General features: G+C 40.4%; 1 protein-coding gene across 2 annotated transcripts in view; it reads right to left on the bottom strand.

Moving 5' to 3' along the window:
- Positions 1 to 27,978, bottom strand: part of SUMF1 (sulfatase modifying factor 1) — a 77,630-nt gene extending 49,652 nt beyond the window's left edge. For both annotated transcript variants that reach the window (XM_010962391.3, XM_074344445.1), the window contains exons 1-3: positions 27,668 to 27,978; positions 17,885 to 18,058; positions 14,638 to 14,712 (exon numbers count right to left, since the gene is read on the bottom strand). In XM_010962391.3, coding sequence (XP_010960693.2) covers positions 14,638 to 14,712; positions 17,885 to 18,058; positions 27,668 to 27,943 — 525 coding nt within the window. In that variant the 5' untranslated portion in view covers positions 27,944 to 27,978. The remainder of the gene's footprint in view (positions 1 to 14,637; positions 14,713 to 17,884; positions 18,059 to 27,667) is intronic.
- Positions 27,979 to 27,996: the final 18 nt, after the last annotated feature.

Below are 27,996 nucleotides of genomic sequence, written 5' to 3'. Positions count from 1 at the left end.
AGAAATGCCTCCCAGAGATCTCCCATCTGCGGGCACTGATTAGGCTCTCAAGGATCACATGGAAAAAGTCAAATTCCTTTTAGATCACCTTGCAGACATTTGGTGAATAATCATAATTCACTCTCTTCTTAGTCTTCTCTGGGTTCAGTAATTTATTAAACCTTCTCCAAGTTCTACCATCACAAGTTAAGGGAATCACAACCTCCTTAGTTGCTCAGACCAGAACCTGAGGGTCATCCTTGATTCCTCTGTCTCTTTTTCCCCCTTTGCTCTCAGAGGTACTTTCTGACACCAGACCACTTCGAGCATTTCCCCTCCTGCCACCCTGCTCCACGTCCCTATCATGTCACACCTGGACTACGACAAAACACACACAGAAGACAGAGTGGTCTCTTCAAAATGTTACTGAGATCCAATGGCGTCTATCTGCACTTAAGAAGAAACTCAAACTTCTCGGAGGCCTACAAAGCCCTATGTCATCCATCTGCTGCAAACTTCTCCAACCGAAGCCTAACCCCGTCACAGTTCCCCGGTTCACCACTCCCTCATGACTGGTCATGCTGGCTTCTACTTGTCACCGAGGTTTCAGCTCAGGTGTCACTTCCTCAGAGAGGCCATCCCACACTTCACCAATAAAAGAGCCCAAAGAGCCCAACGGCACTATGCTCAGTCGCTCTCTATCTCATGACTCTGTTTTCATTTTAATCACAAGCCAACAGCAGAGTCAGTTAAAAGTTCACTTGTATAAGACTCACAGGCATAGTAAACAAATTTATGGTTACCAGGCGGGAAAGAGGGTGCAAAGGGATAAATTGGGAGTTTGAGATTTGCAGATACTAACTACTATACATAAAATAGATAAACAACAAGTTTCTACTGCATAGCACAGGGAACTACACTCAACATCTTGTTGTAATCTATAATGAAGAAGAATATGAAAAGGAATATATGTATGCATATGTATGACTGAAACAGTACGCTGTACACCAGAAACGGACACAACATTGTAAACTGACTGCATTTTAATTTAAAATAAAGTTCACGTGTTTAGAGTCTGCTCCTTACTAGAGTTACAACGTCCATGAGAATGAGGACTTATCTCTGGTTGCCGGTTGTATCCACAGCACATAGAACACTGCCTGGCCCACAGTACATAAGGGATAAACACTTATTTAACAAATAAATTCACCTGTTCTTGAAGTTTCCGTGGTTTCCAAACCCCACCACCACCACCTTGGGTGCCCTCTTCTGGATAAACACCAACTTAGTATAGCCTTTCAGTGGAATCTACTTCTGCAGAGCGAGAGAATCAGTCCTTGTCTTACAGGTTTTGTGCAGGGATCTGTGGTGGGAAAGGCACCAGGCTGGTCCTCAGGTACTAACAGATGCCCCCCTCAAACATTACCCAGAACTGAGGCAAGCCACTTCCCCTCCTGGGCCGTGGTCACCTCATCTAAAAGAAGAAAGTTTTTTGCCAGATGATTCTGAAAGCCCATCCATTCTACATTTTCAGTTTCATATAAATTTTTCTTAAAGCTGGGCATCCCCTGGGCTTGGCTTCTGACTCAACAGTCTGTCTCTGTCTCACCGTGGAGGTTGACAATGCAAACACCAACCTCTGGGAGGGAGGGGATCACTTTTATTTCTTAATCCAAGCCAGACCTCAAAAGAGTCATGATTTGAAAAGAAGCTTAAGAACACCTTAAAGAGATATTTGAAATCTGAGCCTCTGGGACCCCAGCAAGCCTCACTGCACTAACTCTGATCAGGTGCTTTGTTACGGAGCAGGTCAGAATAAAATACTGTGTGCTGTTATCCTATTATATTGGGTTCTCACCTTCCAAGGTTATCATGCTCTGCTTCCTGAGCCTACAGCACACACTGAGACCTAACACAGGGAGACAACTACTCTTTTCAAAAGGAGACACAAAATATGTTTGTGTAGCCATGTTCCCTTCTTATCTTATCCAATCAGCCAGTCCTGGACTGCCCTTCCCATAAAGCTCGGTCACTGTGAACCCACCTTAACCCTGTTGGTCAGACCAGTGTTCTTTTGCCAAGGAAAAGCTGCTTTTCCAACATGAGACAGGTCATTCCAGGTCTGAGCCCTGTAGCTTTCAAAAACTAAACGCTCCCACAGATGATACCCAAATGGCACTCTTTTGTTTTTTAACAAATATTTATGAAGTGCTTATGAAGTGACAGTCACTATGCTGGGGATATCACAATGAACAGTACAGATGCCTTCCTACCCACCATCGTGGGACTGGAAAATATCTGGTAAAGTAAAAGGCATTCAACAAACACCTACACAAATAATTATGAGTGACATAAATGACATGAAAGGAAGGCACAAGAAGCTGTAAGAACAAATAAATGGAACCATCTAAATCTGGAATGTGGGAAGACAGCAGGGCATTTCAAATGGACTTCCCAGAGTAAGCTTAGCTGAGACCTGACCATGCAAAGCTGAAGGTGGACAGTCAAAGTACAGGACCAGATGCTCTGCCCTGGTTGATGCCAAGACGAGTCCTTCCTTATCTGCAAGGCTTTCCTTAAATGCCTCTTTCTCAGTGATGCCTTCCCTGATCGACCTAACAAAGCCAACCTTCCAGGCATCTCCCCCAACTCCTCACCAGTTCTCTATCACAGGACTGCCGATGCACCCCTGAGGCTTTTCTCAAGCTGTCTCTTCACACTCCGTGAAGGTGGACAGTCAAAGTACAGGAGGGGATGGACTGCATGTACTCTGATTCTTTCTGACAACTTTTAAACAGATGATATATGTGCTTTCATTTTTATTTATCTAACATAGTTGATATTAAAAAGTCATAAATCAGGAAAAAAATCCACCTAATGTTGGTTCAGAGTCTATGTTACTGCATCCCTTAGACTCTGAGAAACTAAAATACAAGGAAGGCATCCTTCATCCCTGTATTGTCAGGAATAGAACTGCACGTAGAAGACAGCAGGACATCTCTGATGGTTTGCTAAACAGACAGACTACATTTTAAGCCAGAAAGCAAATCTTCAAACACAGGGAGCTAGACTCATTTCTAACACTTGAAGAAGTCAAATAACAGACCCCACTGATAGATGGCAGACAATTAAGGAGACATGAGTCCAAACAAAACATATGTCAGTATATATACCCAAAAGAACCAAAAGCAAGGACTCTGGCAGATACTTGTACACCAATGTTCACAAAAGCATTATTTACAGAAGCCAAAAGCTGGAAACAACCCAAATGTCCATTGGCAGATGAATAAACAAAATGTGGTATATGCAAATAGTGGAGTATTATTCAGCCTTGAAAAGGAATAAAATTCTGATACATGAATGAAACTTGAAGACATCACGCTAAATGAAATGTTAATAGAGACACAAAGTAGCATCAAGGTTACGAGGGTCCAGGGTGGGGGAGAATGGGAAATTATTATTTAATGGTACAGAGTTTCTGTTTGGGATGTTGAACAAGTTCTGGAAATGCATAGTGGTGATGAGAGTTGCACAACACTGGAAATGTACTTAATGGAATTTAAAATAGTTTAAGTGGTCAATTTAATTTGATGTATATCAAATACAGAAGGAAAAAAAAAGATATATTACTTGTATGTTCCTGCAGCCAAAGACTCTGAGATAATCCAAGAGGATTTACTCCACAATAGCAAATCCTTTACAACGTCATTATAATTTAGTAGGCTGCTTTATGTGGCATTACCAATTCTTACAAATGGGCAGAAGTAAAATAAAGGAAATTTAACTAAATTTTCATTTAGGCCAGGCAAAGAGAGAGCCCATTTGAAGAAACCAGAATAACAACATTTACTAAAAGGCTCTCTATGAGCTAGATACCATACCACTAGGTAGTTCTATGTATATTATTTCATTTGATCTTCACAATACGTTACTAAGTAGGCATTATTATCCCTAAAAGAAATTGACTAACCAAGTAAAGTGCTAGCTACAGTTAAGAAAAAAATAACTCCAGTGCTGTGAATGAACGAACAGAGCCACAGAATCACCAACCACAGCAGAACAGACAAAACTTCTGATCTACACTGACCCAGGTTACCAGGTTGATTGCCTTAAAAACAACAACAACAAGAACAAATGAACCTTCTCCAGAGACTCAATACTGAAGGGAAAAGAAAATGAACAGGTGCCAACCCCAAGATGACCCAGATGTTGGGTCATCAAAATTATCAGAAACAGCCTAAGTGGCGATTATAACCCTCAGCTTCAGGTAAAGGGGAATGGTCCTGAAGTGAGGAGAAAGACAGGTATTCTCAGCAGAGAAACAGAAGCTGTTTTTAAAAAGGAAACTTTAGAATTGCAAAATACAGTATCTGAAATACAAAATTCACTTGACAGGCTCAAGAGCATAATGAAAACAACAGAGAAAATAAGAAAATTAAAAGACATGTCAATAGAAAGTATACAATCTGAAGAAAAGAGAGAAAAAAACAATTTTAAAACAATAAGCAAAGCCTAAGGAAGCTCTGGCATAAAATCACGCACTGGAATCCCAAAATGAGAGAAGAGGTCGGTGTTGAAAAAAATATTTGGAATAATGGCTGGAAACTCCCCCAGATACGGTTAAAGACATAAATTTACAGACACAGGAATCTCAACAAACCCCAAACAGGATAATCTCTAAGAAAACAATGTCTGAAAGCATTATAATCAAACTGCTAGAGACAAAAGATTTTCTTAAAATTTTGAAGCAAGCCAGGAAAAAAACCAACACATTACATATAAGAGAACAGTGATTCAAATGACTGTTATTAGAAACCACATGACCAGTAAAGAGTGAAACAATACTTTTAAAGTGAAGAAAGAAAAGAACTGTCAACCCAGAACTCTGCACTCAGTGAAAATATCCTTCAAGGATGAAGGTAAAATAAGGACATTTGCAGATGAAGAAAAACTGAGAGAATTCATCACCATGAGACCTGCTCTAAAAGAAATGCTAAAGGAAGTTTTTTTCAGCTGAAGGGAAACACGGAACTTCAGGAATGAAGGAAGAACAACAGAAATAGTTCAGGTAAACTGTCAGATGATTTTCTCCTTTACATTATAAAAACGTACACGAGTGCTGCAAGCACAAATTATAACACTGTCGAGTTTTTTCAGCATATGCAGATGTACTATATATGACAATTATAACATAGGGGGAGGGTAAAGGAATCTATACGGTTACAAGGCTTCTATATTTACTTGGAGTGGTAAAATATTAACTCTATAGTAGACACTGAGAAGTTAGGTATAGGATACTCCAATTCTTAGAGCAACTACTAAAAAATAATATCAAAGATACAGCCAAAAGCTAACAGAAATTAAAATGAATCACATATACTATAGATATATAGCATAAAGTATATACATATGTAAACACTAAATGTATATATGTATATATACTATAAATATTTTATATATTTTATATATATATATATATATATATATATACACATATACACACACACACACACACTCATTCAAAAGTGAGGTTAAGAGACATGGAAAATTGAGTGACAAAGTCTAACCAACATCTTACTGAAGTCCCAGAGGGAAGTAAAGGAGAAGGGGAAAAGGCAATATTCAAAAAGATCATGGTTAAGAGTAATCTAGATTTGTTTAAAAAACCAGTCCTCAGCCAGGAAGCTCAATGAAACTTAAGCAAGAAAAATGAAAGAAATCAACAACTAGACATATCACAATGAAACTGGAGAATAACAAAGACAGAAGATAACTTTAAAAGCAGCCAGAGCCGGATCACCTTCAGAGGAACAGCAACAGACTGACGGCTGACTTCTTAACACAACGAAAGCTGGAAGACGGTAAAGTAAGCCCTTCAGTGCACTGGGAGGAAAAACTGCCAACCTAAAATTTTTACGTCATGAAAATATCTTTCAATAATGAAACAAAATAAAAGTATTTTAAAACGATTCATAACAAAAACATGTACCAAAGGATGTCCTTTAGGCAGAAGAGGCATTCAGTCTGAGATGCAGAAAGGGATGGAGGGCCCAGATATTAGTAATTACAGGGATAAACATATATTGTCTTATTAATAATGTCTAAATATTGGAGGAGGCAAACAAATTAGGATGAAATAGTGGCTATCAGTAATGTATAAGTTGGATGGAGATGATTAGAGTTAGGTCCTAGTATTATTCAGCAAAAAAGTTAATGAACTAAACTTCAAACTTTAAATATGAGTATTAAAGAAGGTAGTTTGAGTACTAAATGAAGAGACATACAGTATATGACTTCAAAGAAGGTAAGCACAGTTGGAATAAGGAAAAAAAATTTTTAAAGCAAGAGACTGAGTGAAAAACAAGAGGAAAAATGGGATAAAGAGAAAGTAAAGAATAAAATGGTAGAAATAAATCCAAATATATCAGTTATCATAATAAATATAAACAACTGAACTTTTGACTGAAAGACCATGACTGTCAGTATGGACTTTTTAAAAATGCACCTTAATACCTATTTATAAGTGATATACCTAAAAATATAAAGACAGAGAAAAATTGAAAATGAAAAGATAAGAAAGTATGCATTAGATAAATGTTAACCAAAAGAAAGCTGGTGTACCTGTGTAAATATCAGACAAAACAGACTTTAACATAAAACCATTAGAGAAGAAAGAGAATTCCTATATAATGATTAAGCATTTAATTTTTTAAAAAGTGTTGAATTCAATAGGAAAATATACTTTTAAACTTAGATACTTATACTTCTAAGCTTAATAGCATAGCTCTGAAATACATAAAGCAAAAATGGGCATAATCACTAAGAGAAATGATCAAATTTACCATCTTTCTCAGCAATTACTGAGATCAGCATAGGAAAAAAAGTCAGTAAGGATGTAGAAAATTTGAACAATAGAGTAACTGCCTTTCTCTAATGGGTATATGTAGAATATTGCACCCAACTGAAAAAAAAAAAAAGACACATTCTTTTCAAATACACGTGACATACTTACGAAAGACCATCCCATTAGGTGATAAAGATACCCGCAACAAATTTCAAGGACCAATATCCCCCAGGCCACATTATCTGACTATGGTGCAACCAAGCTGGAAATCAGTCCCAAAAATGATAATAAAGTAACTGCAGGTTGAAAAATGAAAACTTATGAACAATGTATGAGTTAAAGAAGAAATGCTATTGGACATAAGCAAATATTTAGGGATAAACAATTACAAATATAGTAGAAAATTTATGGAACTAAAAGGATCACTTAGAAATAAATCTGTAGACTAAAGGCTTCCATTAAAAAATAAGACTCAAAAACTTTAAACTAAGTATCAAACTTTAAAGTCAAAAAGGGAGGAGCAAAGAAATTAAATGACTTTTCCCAAAACTAGCTGGTAAACAGCAGTGCTAAGATTCAAAACCAGGTCTCTCTGATTCAAAGGTTGTGATTTTTTCCTTATGGCTTCTCCTAATAAGCAAGCCCTAAAATCAGTCTGGGAAAGAAAAGTCTTGGTAACTGTATAAAAGAACAAATTCTTAACGCTGAACTGAGGTTGTTCAGGGCAATGCTGGTGAGACTACTAGAAAAGAAAAACTTCAAACATCCCAAACGATGCGGAGCAATGTATTTTGAGTTATTTTAATTTTCTTTTCCTATTTACTGGAACTTACTTTTCAGAACACCTTCTGGCTTAGTAAGCACACTGCAGTTAACTTACTAAAGCTTTTCTAAAAATTATATTGCAGTGTGACTTCCAGAATCTTGTTATGCCTCAAGGCATTTCTTATTATACATTTACCTGTGCACATTTAGGTAAGTGAACCACATTCTTACTCGTGGCTCTCTTTCTAGATGAGCATCTTCCCTCAGTGGTCAGGATGCACTGAATGAGAGAAAGTCAGGACGCATTATTCCTTGCCTTTTGTCCTGGCCCAGCAGCATACAACAACAAAGTACCCAGCATTACCTGGGCAGGATATGACTGTCTGAAAGTGCCTTTTTTTACTTGAAAAAAGAAGAAGCCTTGGTAATTCTGGATCCTCAATGAAACTGGCTTTCAGTGGAAAAGAACGTCTCAAAATAGCCTACCTTGGTCCTGTATTATTCAGGAAAAAAGTTCATGAACTAAACTTTAAACTTATTTAGGAATGTGCTTCCTTAAACTGTTAACAATTTTGAAAGTGTCAAACCACAAACAAATAGAGGATCACTTGTTTCTTAGGCTCCCACCAAGAGCAACTGTTTTCTCCCCAACCCATGGCTATTCCTCTGTCAAGGATTTAAGAGACACATTAAGGACACCAGTATAAAAATGAAACATACCTTTTAGAAATTAAATATCTTAAATACCATCATTTTCAACAGTAACTTATCTAGGGTAAAACACCCCAAACAAAGACAACAACAGCAAAAGTCAGCCTTAATCCTTTCAAGGATTTGAAATCTATACCTTTTAAGATCCTTATTTTAAATTCAGAATCCAAATAGTCACAAATAAGTGAATTTCGGCATGCACGTGTACTCTGTGTTAAACCATTAAATTCACACAGCTTATCTTTACAAGCAAACCCAGAGAGTCAGATCACAGTTTTGCCTTAAAATTTTATACATTACAAAAACAAAACAAAACAAAACAAAACAAAACAAGAAGGCAGCAGCAGCAGCATAGTTTTTGAATCTCTCCAAATCTACATGTAAAACCAAACAGAGCAACTAGATAACAACACCAAAACTCCAAGAACAACCCGCACAACCAGTCTATGTAACAAGGTACCTTCATTCACCAAGGCCAGACTACAAGTAGGTGAGGAAAACCTTCCACTAGCCATCCAGCCTGCGCGGTAGGTGTGGCAGGGCGGGAGAAAGCGGGAGAAAGCAACAGGCCATCAGAGCTGTGACCAGCAGCCAACAGCTATCACTGGACAGCAGAGAACCACAGGGTGAGAAACTGTGGAAACCACAGTTTCCACTGCAAACTGGAAGGCGTTCTGCTTGGGTAGTGAGTGCGTGTGAGGGGCCCGAGGGGGGACCGTATGAAGGCCTCCCTCACGAATTCCTGACGCTGACCTGCCAGGGTTCCCTCCCAGAATAGGGCCCCTTACCAAGGAGAAATCTCAGAGAATAAAATCAAACTCCAGAAGACGAGGGACAAGAGTAACAAGGAGAAGAGGTGGAGGGGAAGGGATGCGGGAAATCTGAGGAAGCAGGAGGCCACGTTTTTGAACCCTACGTGAGCACAACTGAAGAAGGAGCCCTGAGAAGTTCCAGAAGCTTCCTGGACCTTCTGTCCCTAGCTATCCTCCTAAAGGTGCAGTCACGCTCAAAAAAAGCCTGCAACACACCGTTTCAAATTGAGGTCAACAACATTAAGAAAATGATTCATGAGAGAACAAAATAAATCAGGATCAGCCCACTCAGATGAAGTAGAGAAGTCAAGAAACAACTAAAAAGAAAAGGTCATTTCAGAAATGAACACAAGATTATTTAAGAGACAAAGAAGATGAAAAGGAAGAAAAAAAATTAATTAAAAAAAAAGAGAGAGAAATGATTTAAAAGTGATAAGACATAGAAAACAAACTTATGGTTACCAAAGGGGAAGGGGGAGGGAGGGATAAATTAGGATCTGGGGACTAGCAGATACAAACTACTATATGTAGAAGAGACACACAACAAGGTCCTACTGTATAGCACAGGGAACTATATTCAATATCTTATATTAAACTATAATGGAAAAGAATCTGAAAAATATTACACACATATATATATATGACTTTGGTGTACACCAGAAACTAACACAACGTTGTAAATCAACTATACTTGAATAAAAAAATTAAACAAAAGAAAGTGATAAACACTGAAAACGAAACTTACAAACAGATATATTACGAGTTCCTGAAGAATAAAACAAAAGGGCACAGAAAAAAGAATAGCAGAAACTATAATCATAAGAAAAATTTCCCGAAATTAGGGAAAAAATAAATCTGTGAAGCTACCAACTGAAGGAACATATCCCATATATGAGAAAACTGACCCATAATGACCAACATCAAGATACATTCTGGAAAAATCACTAGATACTAAAGAAAAAGAAAAAAATGCCTTGGATATCTAGGCAAGAAGTAACCTTCAAGGAAAAGAAAACTTGACTATCATCAGACTTTCAACCGCCACGCCTACACCAAAAGAAAACGAAATAACATATTTAAGATACTCAAGAATGAACCAAAGAGTTCACATCCAGCAAAATTGACTTTAAATAAAGGGCAATGACAAACCATCATCAACATGCAGAAACTTAGAGAATACAGTGCCCATGACCACTTCCTTAAGAATCTAGCAGAGAATAGGCTTCATCAAGCCAAATGATTAGAGACATAGCGAACACAGAAAGCTTTAAACACAGAGTTACTTGTAGAACTGAGTACTCTATGTCATAGACACATGCTCTGATAATACAGAAATAGTACAGTTTTAAAACTGAGAGAGAAACAGGAAAAGCATATGTAAAAGTTTTTTTGACCTGGTCTCAGTAATTACATTGGTGATGGTAGCATTAGTCTTGTTATTTTGAGACAGCTACGTAAGTAAAACGGGATAAAATAAAGGAGTAATTATGAGCTATTTTGATTCTATCATCCCTTGCGTCCTTGAGAACCAGGATTCTCTGTGTGGAAGAAAGGAGATTCATGTAACACAGCAGGCTAAGTTATAAACTCTGAACTAGAAACCTCGGTATGAACCCATCAGGCATTTTATGCCAGCTCTGCCCACCAAAGAGGCCTAGAAACAATGACCAGCCTTAGGCAGTGAGCACACTGAGAACCCAGACAGGGTCCTTGAAATACTATTTTCTACTAAATGGTACTAGGGTTTCTTAAAGAAATGGCTGATTCCAGGCTGTGGAGTGGGGGTAGACCTTGTTACAGAAAGCAGAGAAACACTGAAAAATTACTAGGGTTACTTCAAAAGGACACAGGACAGTTGCCTAAGGCCAGGGGTGGGAATGAGGAGGGACTGCAGATGGGTATGTATTTCCTTTTGGGGCTGATGGATCTGTTCTACAGTGAGATTGTGGTGATGGCTGCACAATTCTATAAATACACCCAAAACAGCTGAATGAATTGTACACTTAAAATGGTGAATTCTATGGGATAGAAATTAAATCTCAATAAAGCTGTTTTAAAAAGAGAGGGAAAAAAAGAGAACTCACAAGAACTTGAAGGGCACTCAATATCCCAAAATAGTAAAAATTTGATATTCAAAAGATACCATGATTCCAAGCAAATAAAACCCATAAGGTATTTTTAAATCCACAGGTTCATGAAGATATCATTTCTTTATCTGGTGATTATACAAATCTGCGTTTGTGATAAAACTATATAGAACTAAATACACAAATGAATATATATATAAAACTGGTGAAACCAGACAAAGATAAGTGGGTTGTATCAACTGTCAATTTCCTGGTTGCAAAACTGTACTATAGTGATACGTTACCACTGCACAAAACTGGGGGAAGGGTATACAGGACCTCTGTATTATTTCTTACAACTGCATGTAAATTTACAATATTCTTTAAATGTTTAATATTTTTAAAAAGAGATCTAATTGGCCACTTTTAGAAAGTAGTAATGTAATGAGGGAACCACCTCATTATTTTAAAAGCTAGTAAGGAATCAAGCATTTATCCCATCTTTCCTGTATGAACTGTACCAACAGTTAAGAAAATAGAAGATGAGGGAACCGTCTCTTTATAAAGGTACCTTAATTAATTAATTTTTAAAAAACCTATTAGATTAGCAACAATTTCCAACTCCCAATGAATTAACTGAGCATTAACAGCAGGTAACACCACAAAAAGAGGAAGAAGCAGACATTAATTAAGTGCCTCCTGGTGAAAGAACACGTCACTATCTGAGGTCTCGCTGTAGGTTCCCAGCATGAGTCTGATCGGGTCCGTGGATCCAGCTACCAATTTGCAGGACGACTCACAGGACAGAGAGAACAGGGGAGCCGCACCATGATAGAGCAAGCAGCAAAATTCAGACTGCGGGAAAGTCTACAGGTTAAACTCCCTGGACTCTTCAACAGACAACCTGCTAGGGGGAAAAATAGGGGGCAGGGGCCAGGGTTAGGGAGGAGCGGGGTAATAGAAGGGAAACCTGTAAATTCAATACTCTTTTGAGTCTTAAAAGACTCAAACTTCCTTTAAATGGATAAGATTAAGCACTAGTAGCATTGGGATGTACACCTAGAGATACTACTATCGAGAAATGCAGGGAAGCATCTACTTTAAAAAGCTGCATACTATTTACTTCAGGGACAGAAGGGCTGGTGATCTGGGTGTGGCACATGGATGGGGATGGTGGGGCAGGTAGCAAAATTCTAAATTCTGGCTTAGGGGGTAGTTACAAGCACATTTCCCTTAGGATAACTCAGTAAGCTACACGTTTACTTTGCCTGATATTCTGTATTTGTTTTCTTTTACAATAAAAAGGCTTTTTCTAAGAAGGAAAAGTTCTATCACTTGTGTAACCTGTTAAAAAAAAATTTATGACATTTAAAGTAATTACATTTAAAATAACTGTATTTATGTAAAATAATTATATGAAGCCTTTCAAATAACTACATGAAAGAAACATTCAAGACAATCACGTGAAAGTAAACATTTTTATAAAATAATTACGTTTCAAATGCACATAAAAGTAAACTCTACTATGACACTCTAGCCAGCCACTGAAGCCTAAAGAAGGTTCCGAGATCTATTTTCTGTGTTAAAAAGGAGACTAACAAGTGCTGCTGAGTGTTACTGACAGGCTAGCACCCAAATGAGACTCTCTGCTGAACCTAATCAGGACCGGAAAGAGACCTGAGACTAAGTGATTCGGGATCCTCTTAGACTGGGCCAGGTACCACCTCAACTCATCTCCTGTTTCACTTAAAACATCATCTCGTGGACCATCTCCTGTCCTACCCTTCTGGAATCACTGGGTTAAAAACAGGTCTGGTGCATAAGAGTATGTCAAGACCTAGGAGGGGGTTGAAAAAACAAAAACAGAGCTCTCTCAGATCACCAAGGGATTCATTTGACTCGTCCCAACCCTTTCTAAACATGCTTAAAAGGTTTGCTTTTCCATTATGAGCACTTAAACGGGTGAGCAGCACTATGACCCGGTGAGAGCTGTTTGCCCTCGTCCCAGTAACCAGCGCGCACACTTCACCATGGACTTAACGGGGCGCCTTCAGAGCCCAGCAATAACCGGCCTCTGCCTTTATGCTAACATGTTCCAAGACTCCCAAGTGACAAGAGGCCTCCTATCTGAAAGTGTAAATTACAAAAATGAGTGAAAAGGCCCCTCCTCATCTGAACTCCCAGGCACAAAACAGGGCACCACAACCTGAACTCATCGACAGACGCCAATCTGACCTCAAAGCCCTTTAAAGGGAAAAAAAGAAAAAAAAAAAAAGGAGGGGGTCTATCAGATGACATAATAGACTTGGAATATAAACTTGCAATGAGCAAAGAAAGCTCTGAAAATCAGATGGAACTCGGTCATGTTTTTAAGACTTTTATCTAAAATACATACATACAAGTGGCCTGCTTCTCCCATAAATGACTTGACAGCAAGTCTGGTTTTATTTCATCTTCTCCCCTCAAGTTTTGCTTCATTAGTTTGAAATGAAAGCAAACTCGAGCCAGGACAGTTTAATTTTTCTGGCGGTGCTGCTGCTCATGAGACAGAAACAGCGGCGCCAACACATGAAGACGAAATTCAGGCAGGAGATGAAAGGGAACTTGTACAAGAACAAGCGAAGACGAGGGCTGAATTTTGGCTTTCATGGTCTGCATCTTAGTCCGTCTCCTGTGAGTCAGCTGAGCCCGCTTCCTCTCCTCTCTCTCCACCTCCTGCTGCTTCTGTGCCCTCGGCCCTCTTTGTTTTGTGAACCCTCACTTCCCAGCTTACCCACATTCCTCCCCTTATAGATCGTCTGCCTGCTCACAAGGCCTGTGAGTAAACAAATACTCAAACACACACAAACCTGCTAAAATGTCTGGAACAGGAATCCCAAGTTCCATCCACCACAGAGGTGCTTAGGGAGGCCCAGCCCACCATTTCCACGACTTCCCTGGGCCCCCGCTATGAGAAACGGCACACCCTGGATGGTAAGGACCAGGGCCTGGGCTCACCTCCTGGGAAAATCCAGAGCAAAGGGGCCTTTTAATCAATACTACTCTGATCACGGGAATTCACGAATGTTTAAATGGAAAGCTCTCTTTTCGTACGAGCATCTGTCGAGACTAAGACTTTAAGAACAGAAGGAGAAAAACATTTACCCCTCCATTCTAGAAATGACTTAGAGTAAAAGAAACCCAGGAGCGTCTAAAGCCCAGCTGAACTCCACTGATACTTGGGTACACGTGACAGAAGCTCAAGTCAGACCCAATACTTCAGATCCCGTCCCGGGTCTGTGCTGTTTTCCTCGAGATAAGGAGCCCTGGTCCACAGGCCTGTTCTACGGGCAAAGCTATAGCAGGAGGATGGTGAGGTGTTAGGGAGAGAGGAGGGCAGCACTTGAAGTTTGGATTTTTCACCCAAGCCCTTTCCAATGAGCAGCAGAGAAATACGAGAGCCTGTTTAAACATTACTTACTGCCTGTTGGATATCAGACTTCACTTGCTCACTCAACATGCCTTCAAAGACAAAGGAGTCACCAAACTTCTCAGCCTAAAGGAAAGGAAGGAAATAAAAAACCAGAAAACGTTGTAGTAACGTGTTCACATGTGCCACTTTCTTTGCATACTATTAAAGTGGTTCTTCTGGTCCAAATGAACTCCACTTTGTTTTATGGCCTCCCAAAGGATTCAGAAATGACTCTAAAAGCGTCTGGCCTCCTATTAAAACAAGTTAATGTCACTTACAGCAACCGTTTTCATTTAAGGCTCATTTAGCTGATAAGAATGCAGACTGGCAGAGATTAGCTTTAGAGAATGTGATTGCTCCTGTTGATGGAAACACATCTCCCCCAAGTATTACAAATGGCTTTGGGAAATAATAGTATTCTTTACATGTCAGATTACATAATCAACCTCTGTCCTTTGTTCTGCTCCTGGAATCGAGCTGAAAGAATCAAATGGCACTGTTTGCTGATATTCTGATACATTCTAGCTCCACTAATGTGTCAACTATGCTTACATATGTCCAGTGGAAAATTCAAGCACTAGATGGAAATCTGTATTTTAATTATTTGTATTTAATATTACTGTCTCATGTCCCCATCTGCCTGGTGTTCTCTGCTGCATGTGATCCCCATCTGCAAACACCCACCCTAGTCCCTGGGTCTCCATGATTCTCCTCTTCTGGTTTTCCTCTGCCTTTTCTGACTCTTCTTACTCACCTCCTGAAATACACAGGCTCTTCTTCTGGCCCCTAAAACACTGCTGCCCCCCAGTGCTCTGCCCTGGCCCTCTGCTCTTCTTACTCTACACCCCTGGCTCTCAGACTTTGTGCAGTCGAGATCAACTGGCCAGCTTGTTAAAACTACACATCACTGCTCCCCAACCCCAGAGGTTCTGATTCTGGAGGTCTGGGGTGAGGCTAAGGAACCTGCACTCATGAACAGCTAAGATGATGATTCGAATATAGGTGATCTGAGACCGCACTTTGAGAAACACAGACCAGCTCTTGAAATCCCACCATTGTAACTACCGCCAGCACTTCAAATGACACTCACAGCTCTGCCTCCAGTCCCCTCTCCTCACGAGATGGTATTAACGCTCTACTGGGTCCCAGAATTTCTGTCTTTGTGAGCACCTCAAACTCCCTTCCCTGATTCAGGCTCATTGTCTTTTCTTCACCCCTGCTCTTCCTCCTGTGTTCCCCTTTGTGAGGACCCAGACCATTCCTTCACTCAACAACATGTATCCAGCACCCACCAGATGCCTGGCTTGGGGCTAAATGACAGAGATACAAGGTCAGTATTACATAGGCGTGGTCTCTGTCCTTAGAGCACTCATATATGAGGGCACAAACAAAAAGATCAAGTCAAAGAAAGAAAGGAAGAAAATAATTACAACTTCACTTGACTTTGTAAGGTAGAGAGTACAGAGAAAAGTCTCCTTTTGATAGAGCAAACCGAGGAAGCCTCCCTGAGAAGGATACTTAAGCTGAGATGACTCGAGAATGAGAAGGAGCCAGCCATGCAAAAGGGGGACAGACAATGGGGACAGGAAATTCCAAGCAGGGGGAAAACATGGGCTGCTCCCCCAAGATGGGAAAGAGATGTCAAGTCTGCAAGGAACAGAAACAAGAACGGCAGGGCTAGGTTAGAACATGGTGAGCGAGGGAAGTGTGACGAAAATGAAGTTGGAGAAACAGGAAAAAACTGCCAAGTGCCATAAAAATATGAGGTATTTTATCCAAAGCAGGGTTTTCAACCCTTTCTATGCCTTGAACCCCTTTGGCAGTATGGTGATGCTTAAGGACTGCCTTCTCAGAATGAAAGGGTTAAGTGTATAAAATAAAATCAGTACTATTACAAAGAAAACCAGTCATATCAAAATATTAACAAAAGAAATTTGTTCTATAGTAATATATATATACATATATATATATGTATATATATATGCTCCTTTCTTCGTGTATTAAATAAGATCTAGTGGCAGATCTCATAATTATGACTTCTAAGGTGGGGACAAAGGCAAACAGTATTTTAAAATCTCTGCAACAGCAATAATGTGACAAAAAACATCTGTGATTTCTATTGGTGACAAAATCATAGGCACGGCTACCACAACTGTGGTGCGTCGTCTGCTTCCTAACTGAAGGAAATGCCCAATTTCAGTTGGAGGGTAACAGAAATTGAGGTGCAGTCTTTCCCCATCCGTGTTCCTAGATGCCCTAAGTTCTGCTTGTTCTACCTAATCCCAAGGGAGAGCCCTAGTCTCAGGGAAGCCTCTTGCCCTGAAAGCCGTCTTCTAACCTCAGCAGGCTACTGAGGAATCTGATCTTTGAGCATCTTTATGGGACAAAAAGAACAGCAACCTCTCTCCACAAAGAGGTACAAAGAGACAACCATTCTGTGTATTTTAGGAAATTCCAAAGAAATGCAGAGCCAAATTTGGATGTTGTTTGCTTTCAGTATTCATCTGATTTTTTTTTCCTAATAAAAAGATGTTCTGGCCTGGGGAAAAAAAAAAAAAAAGGACAGGGACTCTACAAACTGAAGGCAAGGGTAGAGTCCTTTGGTAAGAGAAAAATGTGGAAAACCTACATAAGGATATTTTAGACACTTACAGAAACTTTCATAAACTAGAAAGCCTCTCTCTTTCTATTCCCATTTAGGACAAACATCCACTTTCAGAAGCTTGCTTTGTGATTCAGTGACCACAGGATAAAGCCTGGAATTGCCAAAGGAAAGCCAATGAGTCGTCAGGCACTGGAATAAAACCACAAAAATGAAAAGCTGTACTTCAGCATCCATCATTTATGAATTACGTAATGCTTTTGGAACAACCAAACTGCAAATTTTTGAGAGGGAAAAATGGCCTTACTTTACATGTTATTCTCTCAAAAAGCCTGAGTGGCCACAGGCCCTCTTTGGCAGATTAAAGCACTCACACGCTATAGCATGATGGCTACGAAGACAGGTTCTGGGGTCACCCTGGCCAGGCTTGAATCTCAGCTCCACCGCTAACTAGCAGTGGGCCTCAGGCCAAATCACTTTGCTGATCCCCAGTTTGCGACCTAAAAAATAACCTGCCTCACTAGATTGCCATGATAACACAAATTAGACGAAATATATACAAAGCACTTAGCACAGTGTTGGGCACATAGTTAGAAAAAAAAAAAAGAAGTAGTCAACTGATGAAGTCCTTCCTCCCCATCCCAACCCCATTACCTCTGTCAAATAGCCAGTTGAGTTCACAAACTTCTCAAATTCAGCATTACTGACTTCATAGGCATCCATGTAAAAGGCATCAATAGCAACTCTCCTCGCAGGTGCTTCCCCATCCTGCTTTATCTGAGGATCGTCTGTGCCCATTGTGAACACTCCGGCAGGGATGGGGACCATCTGCAGCGAAAGGGGAAACACGGGAAGTCATGCCATCACAGCCCAAGGGAACCTGCGTGCAGTGCCGGCTGCCGCCAGTCAGCACCCAACAGCTGGTGGACCCCCACCACAAAAATCACCCTGACATGAGTGAAATCCCTCCGTACACCAATGAATGACTCGTCACAAAAAGAAGTGAAAATTCTTTAGGATACTCATTCCTTTAGACAAAACTCTACATAATACACACCTACACATGCCATGGAAATAGACCCGGAGCAACAGTCATCACATTGCTAATGGCAGGAATGAAGAGGCAGGGAGATATTCCACTTCTTTATGCATTTGTGTATATTGTTTCCTTTATGTTCTTTTTTCTTTTTGAATTACTTTGTAAAGCAAATAAAAAAGTACCATATACAGTTTATCTTTAAAAACCTACTGAGTAAATGTGGGTTCCCAATGATAATGGAAACGACTTAAATCACTGAAATGGAAAATCTAAAAAGTTTACTAAAGGACCATGACTTGTCCTTGTTTAATACCCTATTAAAACTCTAACTGCAATCCCTTTTCGATCCTATCTACTGCTTCATGTAAACTCTAAACTCTCAGAGGGCAGCAACAGAGCCTGCTTTGTTCACATCTGTTTTCCCGGCACTGAACCAAGATCTGAGGACCACACCAAAATTTTTCAGTTAATAAATGCAGGACCACACTCAGCATCCAGAGTCACTGGGGAAATGCAAATCAGAACTACCATGAGACTCCATTTCACACCCACTAGCACAGTCATCACCAAAAAGATGAACAGTTAACAAGTGTTGACAAGGATGCAGGGAAACTGGAACCCCTCATACATCACTGGAAGAAATGTAAAGTAATGCAGTTGCTTTAGAAAACAATCTGTCGGTTCTTCAAAAAGCTATATAAAGAATTACCATATGATCCTTCAATTCCACTCCTAGGATTATACACAAGATAAATGAAGACATATGTCCATAAAAAACTTACACAGGAAAGTTCACAGCAGCATTACTCATAATAGCCAAAAAGTGGAAACAACCCAAATGTCCCTCAAGTGATGAACAGATAAACAAGATGTCATATATCTGTAAAACAGAACTCAGCCATAGAAAGGAAGGTCCAATACACGCTACATCATGGAGAACATCACGCTAAATGAAGGAATCCGCTCACAGAAGGCCACATATTACATGATTCCATTTATATGAAATGTTCAGAATAGGTGAACTGGAAGACAGGAAGGAGATTAGTGATTGCCAGAGGCTACAGGGAGGTGGGAATCGGGAATGACTGCTGACAGTTATAAGTTTTCTTTTGGGGGTGATGAAATGTTCTGGAATTATATAGTGATGATGGTTGTGAAACCTTGAGGCTGTACTGAAAAAAAAAACAACAACACTGAACTGTACACTTTAAAGGGGTGAATTTTATGATATGTCATTTATATCTCAATTTTTTAATAGGAACACAATCATTACCATCTATCAGAAATACACTCTGTAGACACAATGTCTTACTTTCTAATCATTTTAATGAAAAAATCAATTCACTGACTTCCAAGCAGCCTAGGAATTGTCAAAACTCTGATCTATAAAAGCAAAAGGTTCAACTTGAGGAAGGGAAAAAAGACATCAAAGAGAAATACTTAGAATAAAAGAGAGAATGTGCTTTAGCAGTAAGAGCAGAAGAGTTAGAAGAACAAGATCAGAAGTAATGGAAAGTAGCCATCAACAATCCTTGATTCGTACTTTCTATTTCCACTATTGTTGCTGGAGGTTGCCTTCAATTCTGTGCATGTATCTCCCAATGAAAATGGAGCTGTTTTCATCAATGTCATCAGTAATAAATGTCTTATTGTTCAATGCATTATTATTATTCTAAGAAGTCATCCTTGACCACTCCCGTCCCTAATCCCAACATTACAGGGATTACCAAGTTTCACTGGGTCTCCTAAACCCTCTAATCTCCCCCACCTTTTCTATTCCTGGGTAAAGGCTGTGGCCTCACTCACAACTGTCTCCTGCCTCCAGTCTCATCCTTTCAGTCCTCCTGCCTCCTCTCTAAGCCATCAACTTCCCACCCAGTCATTCACACAACAAATATTTAAGCCCCTACTGAACTCTCTTAAATAAATCTGTCTTCTGTATCCAACATAATTTATTAAAGCTCTGTTTGCAACAGAAAAAGATTGGAAACAACCTAAATGGTTCTCAATATTGAACTGATTAAGTAAATTGTAGGCAACCCATAAAACAGAAGATTAAGCAGTCATAAGGAAAGAAAAAGAAGGAAAACAAGAGGAAAAAAATAGGACACTTTTAATATATCGATATGGAGGCATCTTGCTAAGATAAAGAGGTAAGTGAAAAAAGCAAGGTGCACCCCAGAAAGCGTGGAATGTTCTCATTTGTGTAAAAAGGACATGTGGGGTGAATATAGATTCACTTTTTATTCTCTCTCTCTCTCTCTCTCTCTTTGCTTACATTTGCAGAACACAGCTCTGGGAGGATGTTCAAGAAACTCATGCAGTGGTTGGCTGAGGGGAAGGTTATTATGTAAGTGGAAAATTTTCCACTATACACTCTTCAATATCATTTTCTTAAAATTTAAAACCAGGTAGCGTACTCTATTAAAAAAAAAAGAACAAACAATAAAATGAAGTATCAGTCTGATTATACCACTTTTCTGATTAAATTCTTCGGGGAATCACCTTTCAGGGTAAAATAAAACCCCTCACCACCTCTCTCACCCTGGACTCCACCTGCACTTGGTCTCTCTGTGAGTAACAGCAGTGTTCAAGGATGGCCTCCTACACAAGGCCTTTCCTGCCTGGGTTTCCCTCCACTGCTGGGTCTCAGGCCCCTCACCTGGGTTCCTCTGATAAACACCTTTCTCTATCCTGACAACTGACACACAGTATGTACTTTAATGATGTGTTTTCACCTTCCCTAGATCCCAGGCTCCTTGCAGACCAGAAGTAAAGTTTTCACTTCTCTATCCCCAGCTCCCAGCCTGGTGCTTAGTTCACGGCAGACACTCAAAAAGAAAAGAAAAAAAAAAAAAAAAAAGAAGGAAGGGAGGGAGGGAGGGAGAGAGGCAGGAAGGAAGGAAGAAAGAAAGAAAGAAGGAAAGAAAGAAAGAAAGGGAGAAAGAAAGAAAAAGAAACAAAGAAAGAAAGAGGAAGAAAGAAATTTTACTGACTGAACAAGTGATAGCACAAATATGCTGAAAAATTTATCATCTGAATTATTCCTAATAATAATTATAAAAGTTCTGTTTCTTTTATAACACAGTCCCAGACATGGACAGCATGTCTGCCGCATAATGAAGCCTGTTTATCAGACTCTGCTCGAGGACTGAACCAGGTTCCCGCATTATTCTCATTATTCTCCAAGTGTCTGGGACACAAGAGTCCTCCGTCCTTGGAAGAGAAGTCAGAATTTTAAGCAGCTCTGCAAAGAAGGAGAAAAACAGAAGCCTTCAGAAGAAAGCTTCGAGTGTAGTCTTAAAATGATTATTAAAATGATCTAATAAAAGGTTTCAGTTTTCATAAAGGATTTAAAGAAAAAAAAGCTTCCCAGCTGCAGACAAGTAAGTCCTTTTCTGAGAACAGCTGATTGTCTCTCACCCTAAACACAAGGCCCACCAGGAAGCTGTGCCCAGTGTACCTCATGAAGTTTTACAATTATCTCATTTTTCCATCCCACTCTCCCTCAAGGTGGTACCAACAACGCCAATACAATCACAACTTCCACTGTGGACTCCTGGCCTGGTTTTGTTTTTTCGTTTTGGGGGGGTTTTTTTTTCCTTCTTCTTTCATTAGCCATCAGAGATAGCCAGCCCTGAATAAACCAAGTTTCCATTCTGGAGGCTACAGGTAAAAATAGCCTGCACGGCTCTGAGTGGGCCGTAACGTCCCAATTTACACTAATAAAGTGACAGAGTCTCTGTCCCTCAAACCTAAGATGTCGTTTGAGTGAAATCCAGAGCATCAGGTCTCTCACTCCACAGGACCCTCAGCCAAATAAAACGAACCATTTTAATCACGCCTTCACTGAAGGTCCAGATTCAAACAATCCATTCCTCCTTGGAAGCAAGCTCGAAGCCCCTCTGCCACGCCACAGCTGCTCCGCGACCACTCAAGCCAAAAGCACAGACGATGTCAAGGTGACTCTACCATCACCAGAACCACACCTGGGCTGCACACCGCAGACGGGGGCAGTGGGCAGCGATAACTTTTGCCCGCCTGGCAGCCATTCCCCCTTGTTCTTGTAAGAGCACCTGACATCCCTTTGAAGACCACTGCTTCAGATCTCTAAGCATATGTGACCCAAGCGGAGCTAAGTGACTCAGCCCCCTTCTCCACCCCGGGACTCAGGTCGGGCCAGGTACGGCACTCCTCTCACTGCAGAGACGTATGAGCGCCCACGACCCAGTCAAAGTTCACCTCAGAACTTCTGCCGGAGCCATGAGGAAAGAGAAATTCTCTTTCTCTTCCAGCTCTTTTATCAGTAAGAGAAGGGACAGTACCTGAAACGGAGCCAACATAAAAGAAAGAAGAACCAAGGGCTAGCCAAAAAGAGATCTGGAGATGGCGTCTGAGGCCTGGAGCCAGCTGTGTCTGAGGCTGTATCTCCTCCTGAACTTTCCAGCTATGAGAGCCATAAATGTCCCCTCCCCCACTTTTGTATCTCCTTAAGCCAGAAGCCTAAAGGCCCAAAAGAAAGCTGGGTGAATAACACGAGAGCAAGCTCCCGGGATCAGTCCACACGCTGCTGCCTTACCCATCTCTGCAGGGCTGACCTCCCTCACCCCTTCTCACTCCACTGCCTATGGGGACCTAAAGACAGAGGTGCAATGGCATTCAAGTTCCTTCATGCCCTGGGATTTATGATTCCATTAAGCCTCGGTTGTCACATCTGTAAAGTGGGGTGTCATGTCTCAAAGGATTCTCAGGAGGATGAGATACAACAAAAAGAATATTTCCCAAAGGTTTCTTTAAAAAGGTATCTGATACCCTTTATTCCCATGGCAGTTTCTCAATACTATACCCAGCAGAAAAAGGTAACAGGCCTTTCCAGAAATTGCTACACAGGCCATTCCAGAAATTGCTACACAGTATCTAAAGGTGTAAAGCACTTGGAGGACACAGAGATTAAAATGAGTCTAAAAAAATGCTTCCCATGTAGAAAGAGGTATCAGACAACACACAAATAACACTGCTTTAAAGAAAATCTACAAGTTTCCATCAGATAATAACAAAAAACTAGGCGAATTTAGAGGACAGGAACACCACTTCTTCTTGGAAGAAACGTGTCATAGAAGAGACGGCATTCAGTCGTGCTTTGACACCTGGGGAAGCATTATCGGATCAAAACATCCTCAGACAGGAAATTGTCTGACTTTATCCATACAGACAGAGACACCAGGTACAATGTTATACCAGGATTCTAAATGCTTTTTCAAATAACTTTTAAAAGGTACACAGAGATTAAAATATTTTTCTACCTTGTTATAAAATAATAAAACATGCAGAACATTGCTAGGATCATTTTCTCATTGAGAAGTACATCTTTTTTAACCAGAGAGAACTTAAGTAAAACTTCAAAATATCTATATTGTTTCCCAGACAATTCTTACCGCCATAACCTTCCAGTGAAACTGTAAATTCCTTGAGGGTAAAGCCCAGTATTTATTTCTTTCTGTCCCTGATCTTGCCAAGGACTTGTTAATAAAAATATTTTTTAAAAAGACCCCTACCTAAAACTTGTTACATAAAAAGTGTGAAAATGTCACCCCCAGGAACCTTAAACTCCTTATACTTTCCAGAACGCACCACATACTTGCACAATGCTTTGTCTGTATCCGTGCTATTCTCCTTCTTGCAACGTCCTTCAATCTGCCTGTCCCCAACTCCTGAAAACGTCTCCTCCAAGGCCAAGCCACATGTGACCTCCCCTCTGAGCACTTTCTGACTTGTCCAGGAAGAATGAATCTTTTCTTCCTCTCTAAGTGCTCTGTACATACTCCTCCTATAGGACAGTCACTACAGAAAAATGATGCTTACATGTAATTATGATTGTGCATGCGTGTGTGCGCGCGCGCATGCCCGCATTAAGAGAGGCACCTACCAATAAGTCAATGCCTTGAGAGCAGGCATAGGATTTTTTTTTTCCTGTATGCCCAGGACACAGGACAGAAAACACAGGGGGGGAAAAAGATGCAATACAACATTAATCAAAGTCCCAGTAAATTATTTTTATCAATATCAACAAAATGATTCTAAAGTTTATATGAAGAGGCAAAAGACCCAGAAGAACTGACACAATATTGAGGAGAAAAACAAAGTTGAAGGAAAGACATTATGCAACTTCAAGACTAACTATAAAACTACACTAATCAAGACACTGTGTATTGGTACAAGCACACAAATAGAGTAATAAAAGAACAAATAACCCAGAAACAGACTTCCATAAATACAATCACATGATCTTTGACAAAGGATCAAATGTAATACAATGGAGCAAAGATAGTCTCTTCAACAAATGCTGTTACAACTGGACGTCCACATGCCAGAGGAAAAAAAAAAGAATCTAGACACAGACCACTCTTCAAAAGACGATGTCAAGAGATTGAGGAGACAAGCCACAGACTAGAAGAAAAGATTTGCTGACGATGTCTGATAAAGGAATGTTATCCAAAATAAACAACTCTTAAATCTCAACAAGAAAACAAACAACAATTAAAGAATGGGCCAGAGACCTTACCAGACACCTCATCAAAGAAGATATACAGGTGGCAAAGATGCTCAGCATGTCAACCACAAAATGGAAATTAAAGTGACAAGATACCATTACACACTTTAGAATGACCAAAATCTGAACCACTGACACCACCAAATGTTGACAAGGGCGTGGAGCAATGGGAACTCTCTTACACGGCTAAGAGGAATGCACAATGGTGCAGCCACTTCAGAAGACAGTTTGGCAGTCTCCTACAAAACGAAGCATACTCTTGCCAAATGATCCAATAATCATGTCCCTTGGTCTGTACCCAAAGGAGTTGAATACTTATGTCCACACACAAAAAAACCTGCACACAGATGTCTATAGCAGATTTATTCATAATTGCCAAAACTCAGAAGCAAGCAAGATGGCATCATCAGTAGGCAAAGGGATAAATAAACTACGGTACATTCAAACAATGGACTGTTATTCAGTACTAAAAAGAAATGAGGTATCAAGCTATGAAAAGACATGGAGGAACCTTAAATGCAAATTACTAAGGGAAAGAAGCCAATCTGAAATGGCTACATACTATAGGATCCCAACTATTCCAAATATATGGCAAAAGGAAAAGGTGAAACTTATGGAGACAGTAAAAAGATTAGTGGTTGCTGATGGGGAGGAGGATGAATACAGGCAGAGCAGAGAAGTTTTAAGGAAATGAAAATATTCTGTATGATATTATAATGTTGGATATATGTCATTATACACTCATCCAAATCCATAAAACATTCAACACCAAGAGTGAATCCTAATGCAAATTACAGCTGACTCTTGAATAACAGGGGTTTGAAATGCAAGGGTCCACTTACAGGCAGATTTTTTTCAATGGATGGATATTACAGTAGTATATGATCTGCAGTTTGTTGAATCCTAAAATGTGGAACTGCAGATATGGAGGGCCAACTGTAAAATTATATGTGGATTTTTGATTGCATGGTGGGCCAGTGCCTCTTTTTTAAAAAAAAAAAAGGAAAATTAAGGGAAAAAAGGGTTATCACTATGACCATGTATTTCTCCCATGTTAGACTTCCTGAATTTAGAATAAATGGCTAAGTGTCAGAATTAGACCACACCCATCTGCACATAAATGAAAATATTTGAAACCAAGGAAAACAGAGAGATAAAGAACTGCCTCCTATGAAGTCTTTTGATAAGAAATCTACTTCAAGTTCAAACAAGAAGTGTAAGAGTCGTTGAAGGCTTGGGAGCTGTGTTCTCAGCAATTGCTAGTTTACTAATAACTTGGGATGCCACCAAATATTACGGAAACTGAATGCAAGCGAAGATGAGCATAAAATAAATGCACTTATACAAAATATAAATGAATGAATGAATGAATGGTGAATGCATACACTGGCCAAAAATGACCCATACAATACCCAGTCTGGACATGAAACGACTCTAAAGGAGTGAAAAAATGTTTATTTTATAAATGTAATTCAAAAGACACTGGCACCTATATCCCATTCTGGAATCAACAGGATGCTGGAGCATTTAAAATGGAGGACTATTTGGTACTGGCCAGAAGATTCTAGGCAAAATTTTGACACAGACCAGTGTACATACAAGTAAGACAGCTACCCTCTTAGTCACAAAGCAGAAAAACAGAGGGCTTTCTCTGCAGGAGGAAGAAGAAATTGATTATCAATTACCATTCAAGTTAGAAATTAAAATCAAGTAAGGCTGACACACATTACAGCTGTAACCAGGGCTCCAAACCACACAAAAGATAAACACTAATAATGCAGGGCATCCTCTGAGGAGCAAAAGGAAAAATTTTAAAGGCCAATCATTATACAGGATGGGGAAACAACGAGAAGCCCAGCCACCAACCTCCTAACACTCTATACCTGAGACACAAACGCACGGTTCTGACTTCCATCACTCTCACAATCTACTTGGGGAGAGACACCAGCATACACGTTATCTTTAGTAAACGTTATGTGACAGTAAACAGGGACCACTGTGGCAGTATTTGGAAATAGTGAAGGGGAAGGAAGGGAAGAGGCCTCTGGGAGGATGTTACCTCTCACATAAGTCCTGAGAATTAGTCAGAATTAACCCACATGAGAAAAAGTGGGATGGAAAAAGTACAAAAGCGAGTGTACTAGTATACAAGAAGGAACACTTCTTTAGGAGTCAGAAAACCTAAGTTGTTTCCACAACCCTAACAGTGCAAAGTACCTGTAAGACAGTAAGAGCTAAGTAATAGTTATCATTACTATTATTATTTATATATGCTAGCACATAACACACCTAGGCACTGTGCAGGGGATAGATAAATAATAGTGGTAAAGTAACTACTAGTTACTTAGTCCTTCCCATGTGCTAAAGTGCTAGGGATAGCAGGGTAAGTACAAGTTCTTGCCCCCAGGAAGCAGAGTCTACTGTAAGAGACTACTGGTAAGTATACAACAATGTTAGAGACGCTAAACTCAGGGCCCTGATTCATTCACAGTTAACGAGAGGAACCCAGGATTTAAACCCACATTTACCTAACTTAAAATTCTAAGAACCTAAACGAGAAAATAGGGTGGAAGGAGGCGTAAGTAGTAGATAAGAGGTAAGAAAAGGACAGACAACTGTCCTCAAACCAAACTCCCTAATCCTCAGAATTACGCAAAGCCCGGAACTCCAACCGTATTGGAGAGCGAGGTGTGAAGAGGAACTCCTCAAGAAACTGAGTCAGCAAGTGCGCGATTTGGTGTGGGATTATAATCTTCACTTGCCTTTCTGCCAACCCTTTGCTTTACCCGCCCCAACCCAGTCCCAGAATCCGACGACCCCCACCGTCCTCAGGGAATCGAGAGAGCACCTTGGTGGGCGGGAACCGCTGCTCTCCCGGGACCGGGCCCGGGGCGTTTGCCTCCCGCGAGTATCGGTGCGCGGCCGCCGAGCTGCCATGGGCCCCGGGCCGCTGGGGAGCGCCGCAACCGCACGAGCCCGCGAGGGACGCGGCGCCCGCCCCGGCCCCGTCCTCTTCGCCCGTCGCCGCCCCGCCCAGCAGCAGGAGCAGCGGCAGCAAGAGGACGAGCCCGAGCCCGAGCCCGATGCAGCGCCCTCGAGCCGGCCCTAGCGCGGGCGCAGCCATGTTGTCCCGCGAGCCATGTGACCCTACGGGTCACGTGGCCCCGCCCTCCTTAA

This window comes from Camelus bactrianus, chromosome 17, assembly GCF_048773025.1.
Source record: "Camelus bactrianus isolate YW-2024 breed Bactrian camel chromosome 17, ASM4877302v1, whole genome shotgun sequence".
Classification (NCBI taxonomy): domain Eukaryota; kingdom Metazoa; phylum Chordata; class Mammalia; order Artiodactyla; family Camelidae; genus Camelus; species Camelus bactrianus.
The sequence above is the reverse complement of the archived record's forward strand: the minus strand, read 5'-3'. Positions and strand labels throughout refer to the sequence as shown.